This window comes from Ursus arctos, unplaced genomic scaffold, assembly GCF_023065955.2.
Source record: "Ursus arctos isolate Adak ecotype North America unplaced genomic scaffold, UrsArc2.0 scaffold_21, whole genome shotgun sequence".
NCBI classification, from domain to species: Eukaryota; Metazoa; Chordata; class Mammalia; order Carnivora; family Ursidae; genus Ursus; species Ursus arctos.
In genome coordinates this window covers 864,642-877,525 of record NW_026622886.1, presented here as the reverse complement: position 1 = coordinate 877,525, position 12,884 = coordinate 864,642, and the positions used below count along the sequence as shown (strand labels likewise).

Below are 12,884 nucleotides of genomic sequence, written 5' to 3'. Positions count from 1 at the left end.
GACATTGGCCTCACCTTTTCTCTGCCTCCAGCACCCACGGCGGCTGCAGATGGCAGAGTCTCCGGGGACAGCAGCTGCGACAGAGTCTGCAGGCCGACGTTGAGCTGCTCAGGCTGAGGTGGTGCGCTCAGCACAGAGCGCCCGGAACAGGCATCTGCTGGGCGTGAGGTGGGTCTGGGGGCATGCGGCGGGGGGAGGGGGCACCGAGCGCTGCCAATGGTTTGGGAAGCAGGACGCGGGGATCTACAACCCTCACACTGTCCTGGATGGGACTTTGGCTAGAATGGCGCTGGAAGATTCCTTATAGGTCATCAACCCCCTCTCCCACCTTGTCACAGTGCCTGGGGAACCCTGAAGCCCAGAAGGGGTGAGGTGCGGCCCAAGGTCACACAGAAGGCCAGCGAGTGATTTGTTTCCACTAGGCTAGTCCCCTGAGAATCCAGGAGGAGGTCTAGGGGTCCTCAGTCTGCCTCGGAATGCCTGGGGTTTTGTTCACAGGGCTGGAGAGGGTGGGGGACCCTAAACTGTGCTCCCACAGAGCCACACCATTGCAGCCGAAACGGCTTCGGCTCTGCCCAAGTCCCTCATTCCCGTGTTCACGCGGCAAGGGGGCTGGGGTCCTGCCTGCGGCCAGGGGTGGGGCATGAATCCTTTGGCCTCAGGTTTGCTCGGAGCAGCCTTCTTGCTTGGGGGGCCCCTCTTCCCAACTTCCCCTCGACCCAGCTTCACCAAAGCAAGTCTGAAGTCTCTCTTAGGCTCTCCTGAAAGGCAGATGGCTAGGAGGGCTTGGCTAAGCACTGTTCATTTTATTTCTCCGTGAGTAGGCACCTTGAGACACTGCCTGTGCTTCAGAGCAGCCAGTGGGGACCCTGGGGGGCAGGGGCAGGCATCGGGATGGATGTGGGACTGGGAAGCAGCATCTCTCTCTCCCCTGGGGTCACGGCCCACCTTGAAGACCCACCTGGAAGTAGTGGGACAAGAGGGGCTGGAGTTTGGAGACAGAGGTCTGAGAAGCTAGGGCTTCCCTTTAGCTTGCCCTGGAGTCATTCCATTCAGCCCCTTTCTTCCTTCCCCAGAATCCAAGGTGGGCCTCTGCTCATTTCATTCTGCTCAGTTGTCTTTACCCACTCTGGAGGACTCAAGCCTCAGGATATCTCTGGGGGTTTGGGGCCCAGCTCTTAGTCACCCTCTAATTGGGTAACCCAGGGCGAGTTAGTGAACCCATCTGGGCCCCAGTAAAAGTAGACAGTAACACCTACCCCACAGGCCTCGTGTCAGGTTTGTGACCACATCCCAGCAGGGCTCTCCTTGAGAGGTGGGGCTCTTCCCCTTTCCCCCTTTTTTACTCCTCAGGAAGGGTTTGAGGGGGGTTAAATGGGTTCTGCTTTATCCCATCCCTGGAAGAGATGGTCTGTGATCTGGCTTTTGAAGTATGAGTAGGAGCCTGCCACACGAACACGGTACAAAGGACATCCCAGGGAAAATGAAAATGAAAAGGACATCTCCATCCTAGGAAAGATGGAGATTGTATGACGTGCAGGGACACACAGATGACTGATGTATGATGGCACGTGGGCAGGGAGATGGGGCTGGGGAGGTTGGCAGAGCGCAGCCGTGGGTACCTTTGGGCCATTCTAAGGAGTCTGGGTATATGTAACGTTCGCGAAGCACCTTATACCTGCTACCTTCCATTTTCCTGGCTGGAAATAACAACAGATGAGACGAGGGCTGGTTCTGGGCCGTGCATCATGGTACTAAATGCTCTTCGGGCCTTATCTTGTCAAACATTCACAGTGACCTTAAGAAATGGATCCCACTTCTATCCCCATTTTACAGATAAGGAAAACGAGGCTCAGAGAGGAAGAACAAAGAACTACGTAGCACGAATTATGGGCCAGGCACTAATTCCGAGTATTTTACATAAATTCACCCATTTAACGGTCACAACAGCCCCGCAGTCTGGGTGCTATCTTCATTCCCACTCTACAGATGCGGAAGCCCAAGGCCCAAGTTGTTTGGGCTGGTGCTTGTGTTCACAGTCTTATAATTATGAAATTGGGCGTGGGCCTGAATTCGGGAACCTGTGCAGACCCTGTTGACATCAACCCGTTCCCCTGGGGATGGGTGTTTGTTCAGACCGCTTTCACCAAGCCACACCCAGCCAGGATGTGCGGCGGCTGGGGACCCACTCATCTGTGAGGGTCTGGCAAGTGGCAGCATCCACAACTCCCCCGTCAGGCCTGGGGGGGGGGGGCGGGGCTCAGAGCAGGCATGGCCCCAGCTGTCCTTTACAGTGCTCTGAATCCCCACTGGGCTCTGTTAGTGTCCCCTTCCACAGGGGACAGCGATGCTGAGAGCAGAGGGTTTAGGCAACTTGCCTGAGGGCACCTGTGCCTGCGAGGGATTGAGCCAGGCCCGCCCTCAGCTGTAAGCTGCCTTCTTGGAGGGTGAGTAGGAGCCAGGTGGGCCCCTGTGGTGGGGGCAGCTCTGTTCTTGGGCCGGGGCAGGGGGCGGGCTGCCGAGTCTCTGCGCTCCACTCTCCTGGGGCTCAGCCTTCCCATCTGCAAGGCGATGCTCCGACCTCCTGGCTCTGTGAAGCCCGCGCGCGTCCCTCCGGGCTGGCAGGTGGGACAAGGGGCGCCTCCGCCAGCACTCACCGCCCGTGTCTCGGCAGCTGAGGCCGCCGCGATGCCGCACTTCCTGGACTGGTTCGTGCCCGTGTACCTGGTCATCTCCGTGCTCATCCTCGTGGGCTTCGGCGCCTGCATCTACTACTTCGAGCCTGGCCTGCAGGAGGCGCACAAGTGGCGCATGCAGCGCCCCCTGGTGGACCGTGACCTCCGCAAGACCCTGATGGTTCGCGACAACTTGGCCTTCGGAGGGCCAGAGGTCTGAGGGCACCCGGCGGGCACCGGGCGCCCTCCCCCGCCTCGCCCAGCCTGGAGACCCTGGGGCAGAGAGAGGACAACCCGTGGTCCTTCGGGCCATCCCTCTGCAGCCTGGACCCTCCCCGCAGAGGCTTCCGGGTGCTGGGGGTGGACCCTGGCTGCACTCCTTGAGATGGGGCACCTGGGTACCTTAAGGTGTCACTGCTGCTGGCCCAGCGCTTGCTTTCCACATCAAGCCAGTTCACCCCACACCTGCCCTCCCCAGCTCTGGGTTTATCCCCCACTGACCCCCAGTGCCTTTGTGCTGCCCAGCACTCTTGCCCCTCACCTGGAGCCTGGCACCGTTGCCCCTGCCTGTCCTGAGCCTCGAGATTCCCACTTCCCCACTGAATCCCTGGTGACGCTCAATGGCCCACTCCACCCAAGGCACCCACCTTGCAGCTTCACGTGGCTGCCTTCAAACCGGACCGAAGGAAAGTGTCCTCTTGGTCCAGCCCAGCCCCACCCCTCTGGACTCAGGCTTGGCATTGGTGAGACTGTGTGATGGGGTGGCAGAGGGGTAAGATCACAGAGGAAGGAGGGGTGTGTGTGTGTGTGTGTGTGTGTGTGTGTGTGTGTGTGTGAAAGAGAGACAGAGTATGTCTCGGAGGAGTGGAAAGGCATGTGGGGAAGGGGAGAAGCAGGTCTGTATGTGTGAGAGGCAGAGTGGGAGCTGGTGGGGATAGGGTGAGCTTGTCAGTAGCCCCGGGGGCACCAGCAGCAGTTCCTCCCTCCCTCCCTCCCTCTGCCAGACTTCTCTATCTCTCGTCTTCCCCCAGGCCCCTGCCCTCCCCTCCCTCCCTCTCTGTACTGCACCTGCAAGTACTGCACCCCCCCAGCTCCCTCCCTGCCCACCCTAGCCCCACCAGGGAGCCCTCCTCCTGTGTGTTTGGCAGCCTGTCTCACTCTCCTCCTCTGGAACTTCCCTCTTAGTTTCTTGCAATAATAAAGACTTCATGACGATTTTTGCAGGACTCTCTCGTTTCCTGAAGGGAGGATCACGTCTGTCATCTCACTGGATCTTCATAAAAAAACTATGATAGTGCAACATTCCCCTTTTAGGGATGAGGACACCTGTCTCAGAGAGGGTAGGTAAAGCTGTTTCTCAGCAGCAGCACTATTGACATTTCAGACCGGATCATTCTTTGCTGTGGGAGGCTGTCCTGTGTGTTGTGGAATAGTGAGCATCTCTGGTTTCCATCCACTAGAAACCAGTAACTCTCACCCCTCCCCCTAATCGGGACAACTGAAACCGTTAGCTGGAATACATGAGGCAGAGTGCCAGTGAGGATATGAGTTCAGGCACAGAGATGCAAAACAACAGGGCCTTAAACCAAACAGAATGTTCTTTCTCGCCCACAGTACGGTTCATGGGGAGGTTGTCGGGAGCTGGTCTCTTGGCCGAGTCCCTGCATGTTCAGGGGCCTGAGTTGCTTCTCTGTGGCTGCTTTGCTGTGCCTGGGATGTGGCCCTGGGTGGCAAAATCCAGAGGGCTCGTCTGCACCCAAAGCAGCAAGGCGGAGGGAAATATGTCCCTTTCCTTGAGGGACACTCGGTTATGGCTGTAGCCCCCATCCCCTTACATTCTACTGGTCAGTACTTGGTCATATGGCTACGTCTAGCTGCAACAGGGGCTGGGAAGTATATTCTTTTTTTTTTAATTTTTAAAAGATTTTATTTATTTATTTAGACAGAGAGGGGGGCGAATGAGTGTGGGGGAGGGGCAGAGGGAGAGGGAGAAGCAGACTCCCCGCTGAGCAGGGAGCCCAACATGGGCTCCATCCCAGGACCCTGAGATCATGACCTGAGCCGAAGGCAGACACTTAACGACTGAGCCACCCAGGCGCCCCTGGGAAGTATATTCTTTAGCTTGGTGGCTGTGTGTCCATTTAAAAAGTCCACCTGCTTGAGAGGGGGAGAACACAGGGACACAAGTACCATTCCGTTGTCATAGGGGTTAGCTGAGGCCGCAGAGCAGCGGGCTGAGATTTGGACCAGATCCCCTGACCCAGAGCGGGGCTCGCTCTTGCATACGCCCCATCTAAGGAATGAGGGAAGGTGAGAGCTGCCTCCTCTCACTGGACGGGGGCTGGGGCTGTTCTTCCCCCATGGGGCAAACCCAGGTCTTACATCCACTGGGTGGCAGAGCCAAGCTAGGGTGACACCAGAGAGGCACCTGAGGCTCACATCCAAGTGCCTCCTTCAATTCTGTGCCCCCGGGCCCTCTCTGGCCTCGCCCTAGCCTGGCCCTGCTGCGGCTGTCTCGCCAGCAGAGCCCTTTGCCGCTTGCGGAGACTTTCCCACGCGCTCCCGTTCCAGGCAGCTGCCCTCCTTGTAGGCACCAGACGCCAGAGTGAAATCGGCTGAAATAAAAGGGTTTGGTTCGAGACTCAGGCTTCGCTGGACCCTAGCATTTAAGGATGTCACCAGGACCTGCCGTCTCTCTGTCTGTCTGTCTCCCTCAGTCCTGGTTTCCTTTGTGTGGGCTGCATTCCCAGGCAGACTTTCTCCACGGGGTGGTCAAGTTCCTCCGGCAGTCCTAGGCTCCCACAGCCTTTAGCACCTTGATTTCAGGGGGGAGCAGGCATCTTGTTCCAGCAAAAGCTCAGGGGGTGGACTCCCACTCCCCCCCCACCCTGGGGCACATGACCTCAGGGCATGGGGTGCCCCGACTGCCAGGCAGCTCTGGTACCCACCGCTGGAGCCAGGGGCAGAGACAAGCCTACCGATCACATGGTCTGAGGAGGTGGGGGGTGGGCAGGGGCACTTGTCCGAAGGAGGGAACAGGTATGGAGAGAAGTAACCCACCCAGGCCACTCAGAGGGCTCATGCCACCTGGGTTTGCCACTGGGGGAGGGGAAGGGTGGACAGGAACCCCAGAGTCTGGTGAGCATATGAGTTGGGGCTCTAAGTCCGGCTGCCAGGGCAGAGGTCAGTAGGCAGGTGAGTGGGTTCTCTGAGGACCCACCGGAAGGTGGAGCCCTTCTGGGGCCTTTCAGATCACCCCAAGCAAGAATGAAGGGGGAACCAGCACCACTCCCCAGGTAGCCAGTCCCAGATCTGCCTCAGTTTCTCTGGCAGTGCCACCCGCAATGTATTCTGGGCTCCCTTCCCTGAGGGGGATCAACTTCTTACATTCTGAGGCTCTGTATTTCACAAGTGCCTTCAGTGCTAAGCTAAGTGAGCAGAGGTGTGAACGGGGGTGAGACCCGGGGCACCAGGACTAGAAGCTCAGTGCTGCCCATTTGTCAGCAAACTGTTTCCCAGCCCTGGTCAGAGGCAGGACTGGAAAGGGCGCAAGCAGATGTTCTGTGCATGAGTTAGGACTGATGATTGCCAAACACATAGACCCCAACTCAAGTGCCTTGGGAAAGGAGGGGAGGTTACCACGAGGACACTGGGGTGTTCAGGCCCTGCAGGACAGGAAGAAAGTAGCTGGGCTCAGGACAACTAGCTAGAACCAGGCGCTCAGACTCCCTTAGAGTTCTTTCTCACCCCATTTTTGATTCTTCTTTCTGTGCATCCCCTTCATGAGCCACCACCTGACCCCCAATCATGGAAAACATGGCAGCCAGCTGCTGGCTAAGTTTTATATTCCACTGCTCCAGCCACTGGAGAGCTAGTTTCCCGCCTCTCTCTGGCCCTAAGCACAAGGGTCTTATGGGAGGGATTCACTGGCTTATTCTAGGTCAGCGGCCTATTTAAAACCCGTCATCCAAGGCTGGGGCAGTGTCCTGTGTACAGTCCAGCTTGGGTCCGGGTCCCCCTGGACCAACATCACCTGGGCTGGGGTCATCTCAGAACAAGGCAGGTCTCTTGGGATGTTGGCAACGGGGCAGGGTTCAGAAGAGATTATGTAAACTGCTCCCCCTACTCCCAGTTCAAACATACCAGAAAGACCCTGTTGGAGGTGGATTGGGCTGGACTGGCTGAGCCTGTGAGGGCCTCAGGCTAGATCTGGCCTGCAGTCAAGTTTGGTTTGTCCAACACAGCGTTTTGGGGAAAAAATGCAAATTAATTGGCAACATTTATAAGTCAGGAGATTTCACATGAGAAATCTCTTTTCCTTACTCCTCTTTAAAAATAAAACTTCGGGCCACACTGGATTGGAAGTGTGAATGTATTCAAGGTTATAAACACATAGGGGCGCCTGGGTGGCACAGTGGTTAAGCGTCTGCCTTCGGCTCAGGGCGTGATCCCGGCGTTCCGGGATCGAGCCCCACATCAGGCTCCTCCGCTATGAGCCTGCTTCTTCCTCTCCCACTCCCCCTGCTTGTGTTCCCTCTCTCTCTGGCTGTCTCTATCTCTGTCAAATAAATAAATAAAATCTTTAAAAAAAAAAGGTTATAAACACATAACCTCAGCAGAGAGGATGTTGACCGTGACCCTATCTGAGGCCTGGGCCACGGCCAGTCCCCCTCACGGGGGAGCTGTCGCTGTGGGAGGACGGCAGCAGAGAGCTTCTCTGCCCAGGCTGCAGAGGACAAGCCTGGGGCTCAGAGAAGGTAAGGGGTTCTCTCCAGCCTTCTGCTTAAACCTGGGCCCTTTCCCAGTTCCCACGGCTTCTCACATAAATGGGTATTTACACCTGTCCTTCCCATAAAGAACACAAGAAGGTTTCAGTTAAAGAAGCCACATATGTGGGGGTGAGAAGGAAACGTTCTGACTCGCCCCTCCCCTGTGATACTATTACTCGTCTCTGAGCTTCCCAGCAGCCAGAGGGAAAGAGGACACACATTTTATTCTTGTTATGTGATAGAAGGGAGAGAGATCAACTCTTCATGAAGGACTAATTTCTGGTTCTAGATACTAAAAAGAAATGTCTCAAATGGGACGTTAACACAACAGACTGCCTCCTCGGCATTTTTTGGACAAGGGAGAGGATTGACTCAGACAGCAGAGCCTACAGAAACAGGCCAGTGCCCGTGAAGAAAGATTTTTCCATCTGCCAGGGCACACCAGAGGACTGTACTGGGACCTGGGGTCAGGACCTAACAACAGTAAATCCTAGAGAACTGGTCATTTATACCGCACGTCCCTTCCTTAGCTCCCAGACATACGTCGGAATTCACCCAACATTTCTGCGCGCCAGGCACTGAGAATCATAGGTGACTGAAGCCCAGATAAATGTCCCCCACCAGTGCCTGGCGTCGTGCTCAGCTCATGGCAGGTTTTCCATAGACGGTGCGTTGTTTCCATATCACTCCTGCCCTGCCTGCCCCCCGGGTTGTGGCAAATGTCGAAGGAGGTAGTTGGGAAGTAAGCACCATATAAATGCTATATGTCCTACAGCTAACCTCCCGAACCCCATGGAAGCATGTCATACAACTGCTGTACGCAGGACTAGGCCTGGCGCCAAGAATGCAGTGACAAAGAAGATAGAGCCTCTGAATCAAAAGAGCTCACAAACCGGAGAGGGGACAGATGTGTAAACAAATGACATCGGGTCATTGCAGCAAGGAGCTGGGTGAGAAACAGAAAATAGAGCCGGAGACTCTCGGCAAGGGTTTGTCAAGGAGACCTTCCTGGAGAACATAACTACTCAGCAGGGTTTTGAAGGCTGAATAAGAGTTTTCCCTGTAAGGGGAAGAGCAGTCAGCAGATGCAGAGCCATGGAGGCTAGGGGGAACCTGGCCCTTTCTGAAAAGTGTGAGGGGTGTCGTGTGGTTGAAGCCTAGAATATCAGTGACTGGTGGGAGGGGAGACTGAATGACCAGAAGGTGGTTTTTCACATAAGGCTTAGGTCCAGAGAGAGAACCTGATGACTTTCCAGTTGCTACCTCCTCCAGGAAGCCCTCTGTGACCACATCAACAGCTTTCCCCATTACAGCCCTAATCTTGTGCTGTGATTTTGTTTATGTGTCTGTGGAGAGCAGCAATGGCATCTCCTCATCTCAGCCCACAGCCTGCCTGGCACTGGGCAGGGCCTCTGTGAAAGCATGCTTGTTGGGTGAATGGGCTGGTCTCTTTGGAAGACTTGCCAGGGACTACCCATCTGCTTAGACACTAAGATTTTAGAAAAGCTTAGAGGCTTCCTGGGGGCCAGGAGAAAAAAAAATGTTGTGCAGGTTTTTAAAAGCTTTGGGATGTGTTTTGCAGAGTCCTGAGAGCTTTCCTTTCCCACCGTCTGGGAGCCTTCAGGATATGGTGGGTGTGTCTGGGCCAGGCCCAGAACAGGACAGAAGGCGGGAATGCGCAGGGTCCCTGCGTAGGAATGGTTGCAATGTTCGGACTCTGGCCCCAGGAGGCGGCACAGGCTTCTCATTGTTCCACCCCCTCGGCTCTCCACCGTGGCGGGGCAGGGAGGCCTTGAAAAGGCCAGAGACCAGCTTTAGGAGGAGGGCAGAGGCTCCAGGCTCCCTCAAAAGACCATCACACTTTCAGTCAACACTCTTACAGAGAACCCGGGTGGGCAAAGCCCCTTCTCCTCCGCCCCCTAGAGTAGGAGGGGCTCAGAATTTGGAGACCTGGATGCCCAGTGACGGGTTCCCTGCGTGAGTCTCGGCAAGTCCACTTCCCTCTGTATCTGCAGCTGTGAACAGGTGGGGCTGATGCGGAAGTCACAGGAAATCATGAGGGCGGAGAAAAGAGCACCAGAATGACAAGGCGACAGTTTTAATGGCTAACATGGATTGAGTTCATTGCACTTCTCACTGTATTCCTACAACCATGCAAGTGGGTCATCAGTCCTGTTCATCAACTATTCCTGGCTCTTTAGCTCTCACACATTGTAGCCCTAACTTCCCTACCTCCTTGCGGTGGGTGGGGCCATGCCACTAATTCTTCCAGGGAGTTGTGATCAGAAGTGAGTCCAGGCCAGGAGCGCCTGGGAGGCTCAGGCGGTTAAGCATCTGACTCTTGATCTCAGCTCAGGTCTTGATCTCAGGGTCACGAGTTGGGCCCTGCCTTGGGCTCCACACTGGGCATGAAGCCTATCAAAAAAAAGAAGAAGGAGAAGTTGAGTCCAAGCCAAAGCTTTTCATGGCTAGTGCCCACTTCACCACTCCCTCCTTCCCTCTGCCGCAATGAGCAGCAAGGCTCCATCAGCCGGGGTCCCAGAGTGAAGATGACGCGGAGCAGAGCCTCCGTGGATCCAAACCACAGTGGACATGCGAGATGAATGAGAAGTAAATCTTCGTTGTTATAAGCCCCGGGGATTTTGAAATTGTTTGCTATCGTACTATAATTTAACGCATCCCGACTAATATAATTCCCATTTTTACAGGTGAAGAAACTGGAGCTTGGAGACCTGGTGGCCTGTTCAAAAGCACACAGCTGTGACAAACCCAAGATGGAGATTCTAGAGCCTGCGTCACTTGTCTGAGAGGCCGCCACAGTGATTTTTTTTGCTTGGGTCAAAGTCTGTCTTCTGAGGCTACTTCCAGGCCTGAGGATCATTCCTTTGCCGAGAACAGCAGGGCAGGTGTGAGGTCATTGCCACTTTGGACCACTAGGGGGCAGCTGAACCCAGGCTGTAGTTACTGGGAAGGCAACGTCCTCCAGGCGCCCCCCGCCCCCCAGCCCTGGAGGACAGAGCAGGGCAGATGGGCCTGGGGGATACAGACATGAACCAGACTCATGCCTGACTCTCAAGTCCCTAACAGCCTGGCAGGGAGCCACATGGAGGAATTCTAGATCTTTAAGCTAGAAGAGACCACATGAAAGCACCTGGGACCCGTTTGCAAAGGCAAGATCAGAAGGGCAAGTGATCTGATAGAAGCTGTATAATGACTCATTTGTCAAAGTGGGGGAGAGAATCCAGGACTCCTGACTCCTGCTCAGGGCTTCCTCATCTTGGAGATGATGCAATCCAGTGGGGCTGACCAGTAAATGCTCCCCCTACCCAATCTGTCTGGGCAGACCAGACCTGTGCTGTCCCCCCGCCCCCCCCAGGCACCTGTATTCTGGCTCAAACTGGGCTGGTTCTTGGAGCAAGAAGGGAAGGAGGAGGAACTCCAGACAGCTCCCCTCCCCCACCCACGGGGCTTTCAGCAGGTGTTGCCCCGGTAACCAGAGCGCAGCCAAGTTTGAAAACTTAAAGGTTGAAAAGGGAGAGAATGGATGCAGAGGGGAAGGTAGGAGGCCCACAAGGTTACCATTCACTCCATCATTTCATTCATTCACTCATCCGTTCATTCATTCAGTCTACAGAAACTTATGAGGCTGATGTTTGCCAGGGCCCAGGACCCAGAGAAAATAATCCTCCCCACCCCCCTCACCCCCTACGGCTAGTGGCTGTCACATTGGATGGCACAGATATAGAACATCTCCATTATCGTAGAATGTTCCATTGGCCAGCACGGCTCCAGAAGCTCACTCACAAAGGAGAGCAATCCTCAGGAGAATCAACCGGACCGCCAGCGTTGTGTGGGCTGCAGTGTGCCCATCAGCCAAAAGCAGGAGACAAGATTACGGGAGATGCCGAGAGCAGGCTTCGCCTAGTTCCTGCCTCAGGGGGAGTGCTCGAAGGCTGTCCTGCACTGTCACTGCTCTATTACTGTAAGGACCTGTTTACGCCCATCTTCCTGAGCAGATTGCGAGCTCCTTCCCAGCCCCGGCACAGTGTCTGGCATGTAGTAAGTGTCCAGGAGATGGTAGCTGTGATTCGCACGATCATTGTTACTACGATTGCGATGACAGGGGCAGAAGAGGACACCCAGTCCACAGGGTGGGTCTCCTGGGCCCAGGGCTGGGTCATCTTCACGTCCTCAGGGCCTTGGGACAGGGTCCAGCTGGAGTGAGGAGGGGCTCAGATAATCATTGCTGAAGCAGACAACCCCTGCTTTAGCTTCCAGGAACTCGTTTGCCCCAGAAAAGACCTCAGGTGGGTGGGCAAGATGGCTGGAGGGTCACGGAGCTAAACGGAGCGTGAGGGCAATGCAGAGGGAAATGGGGATGCTGCCGGTACCACCAGAGCATGGCTGTATTTAGAGTATCCTTAATCTTCCTGGAGACATCTCTCAGGAGTCAGAGTCTCCGGGAGACAGAGTAGATTTGGGGAGGGCAGGCAGCAGGGCAACACCACCCCCAAAAGTGGCCTTGAGTCTGGGGCAGCCCAGCCTGGCCATTAAGAGCCTCCCCTGGCCCTTCGGGATTCCAGAGGCTCAGAGCAGCCATTCACAACGCCCACTGCTGAGAAGCCAGCCCCTCCCTGCCCCAGAGCCTGGCGCAGCTGGGGATGTAGCTGGTGGGACAGGTCAGGAGAGCGCTGGGCCCTGCGCCTGGGGACGATGGCCTGGAGGCTGAGTGGAGGTCCACAAGGGGACCAGAGGGAAGAAGGCCCTGAGCTGGTCACAGTGGCTATCTGGGCGCAGAGGAGGGCTTCCCAGGCTGAGGCGCACTGGACTTTTCTTGTTCTCTGATCAAGGTAGGTGGGTATTTATATGTGTGTGTGGAGGAGGGAGTGGGTGGGATAGGACCAGGGATAGATGATGGGAGCATAGGCTCAGTGAGGGGATGGGGGACTGGTGACATTGGAACAAATGGATCTCAGAAATCCTATCCTCAGGCCTGCTGTCTCTGTGTGGACATGCACACTGAGGGTAGATGTTTGTGGAAAAGTGCCAGGGTAAACCTGTGGGTGCCCAGGTATGTGTGGTTGTGAATAAAGCCAGGAGAGCAGGGCCGTAGCGATATGCTAAATGGGGGGTGATGGAGGCTGGCACAGTTTTGGGTACAAACATGTGGCTGGAGAGGGGCTGGGGTATCACTACGAAGATCCCTTGCTTTAAGGTCAGCCCCTCTCCTGAGAACCCCTCCTGTCAGCCCCGGCCTGCCCAGCCCACTGTGTTGAAAGCAACAGAGACGACTTCGGTCCAGCAAGTGAATTACATGGAGCCCAAAGGGTATACCAGCTGGCCATCTGGGGGCCGTGGAGTCCACCTTGGGGAACGGACTACCGGCCAGAGTCCTTGACCCCCACCTCTCCCCACCTCCGGGTGGTCTGTTATTTCTACT

General features: G+C 55.8%; 1 protein-coding gene across 1 annotated transcript; it reads left to right on the top strand.

Annotated features, from left to right (window-relative positions):
* The first annotated feature begins 2,688 nt into the window (after window positions 1–2,688).
* Window positions 2,689–2,960, top strand: SMIM45 (small integral membrane protein 45). Its single transcript, XM_048217910.2, has one exon. The coding sequence runs from the start codon at window positions 2,689–2,691 to the stop codon at window positions 2,893–2,895; it is 207 nt and encodes a 68-aa protein (XP_048073867.1). The 3' UTR covers window positions 2,896–2,960.
* Window positions 2,961–12,884: the final 9,924 nt, after the last annotated feature.

What these genes read in the sequence shown, in the direction of transcription:
- SMIM45 (XM_048217910.2), top strand. Translation starts at nt 2,689, where the DNA reads ATGCCGCACTTCCTGGACTGGTTCGTGCCCGTGTACCTGGTCATCTCC.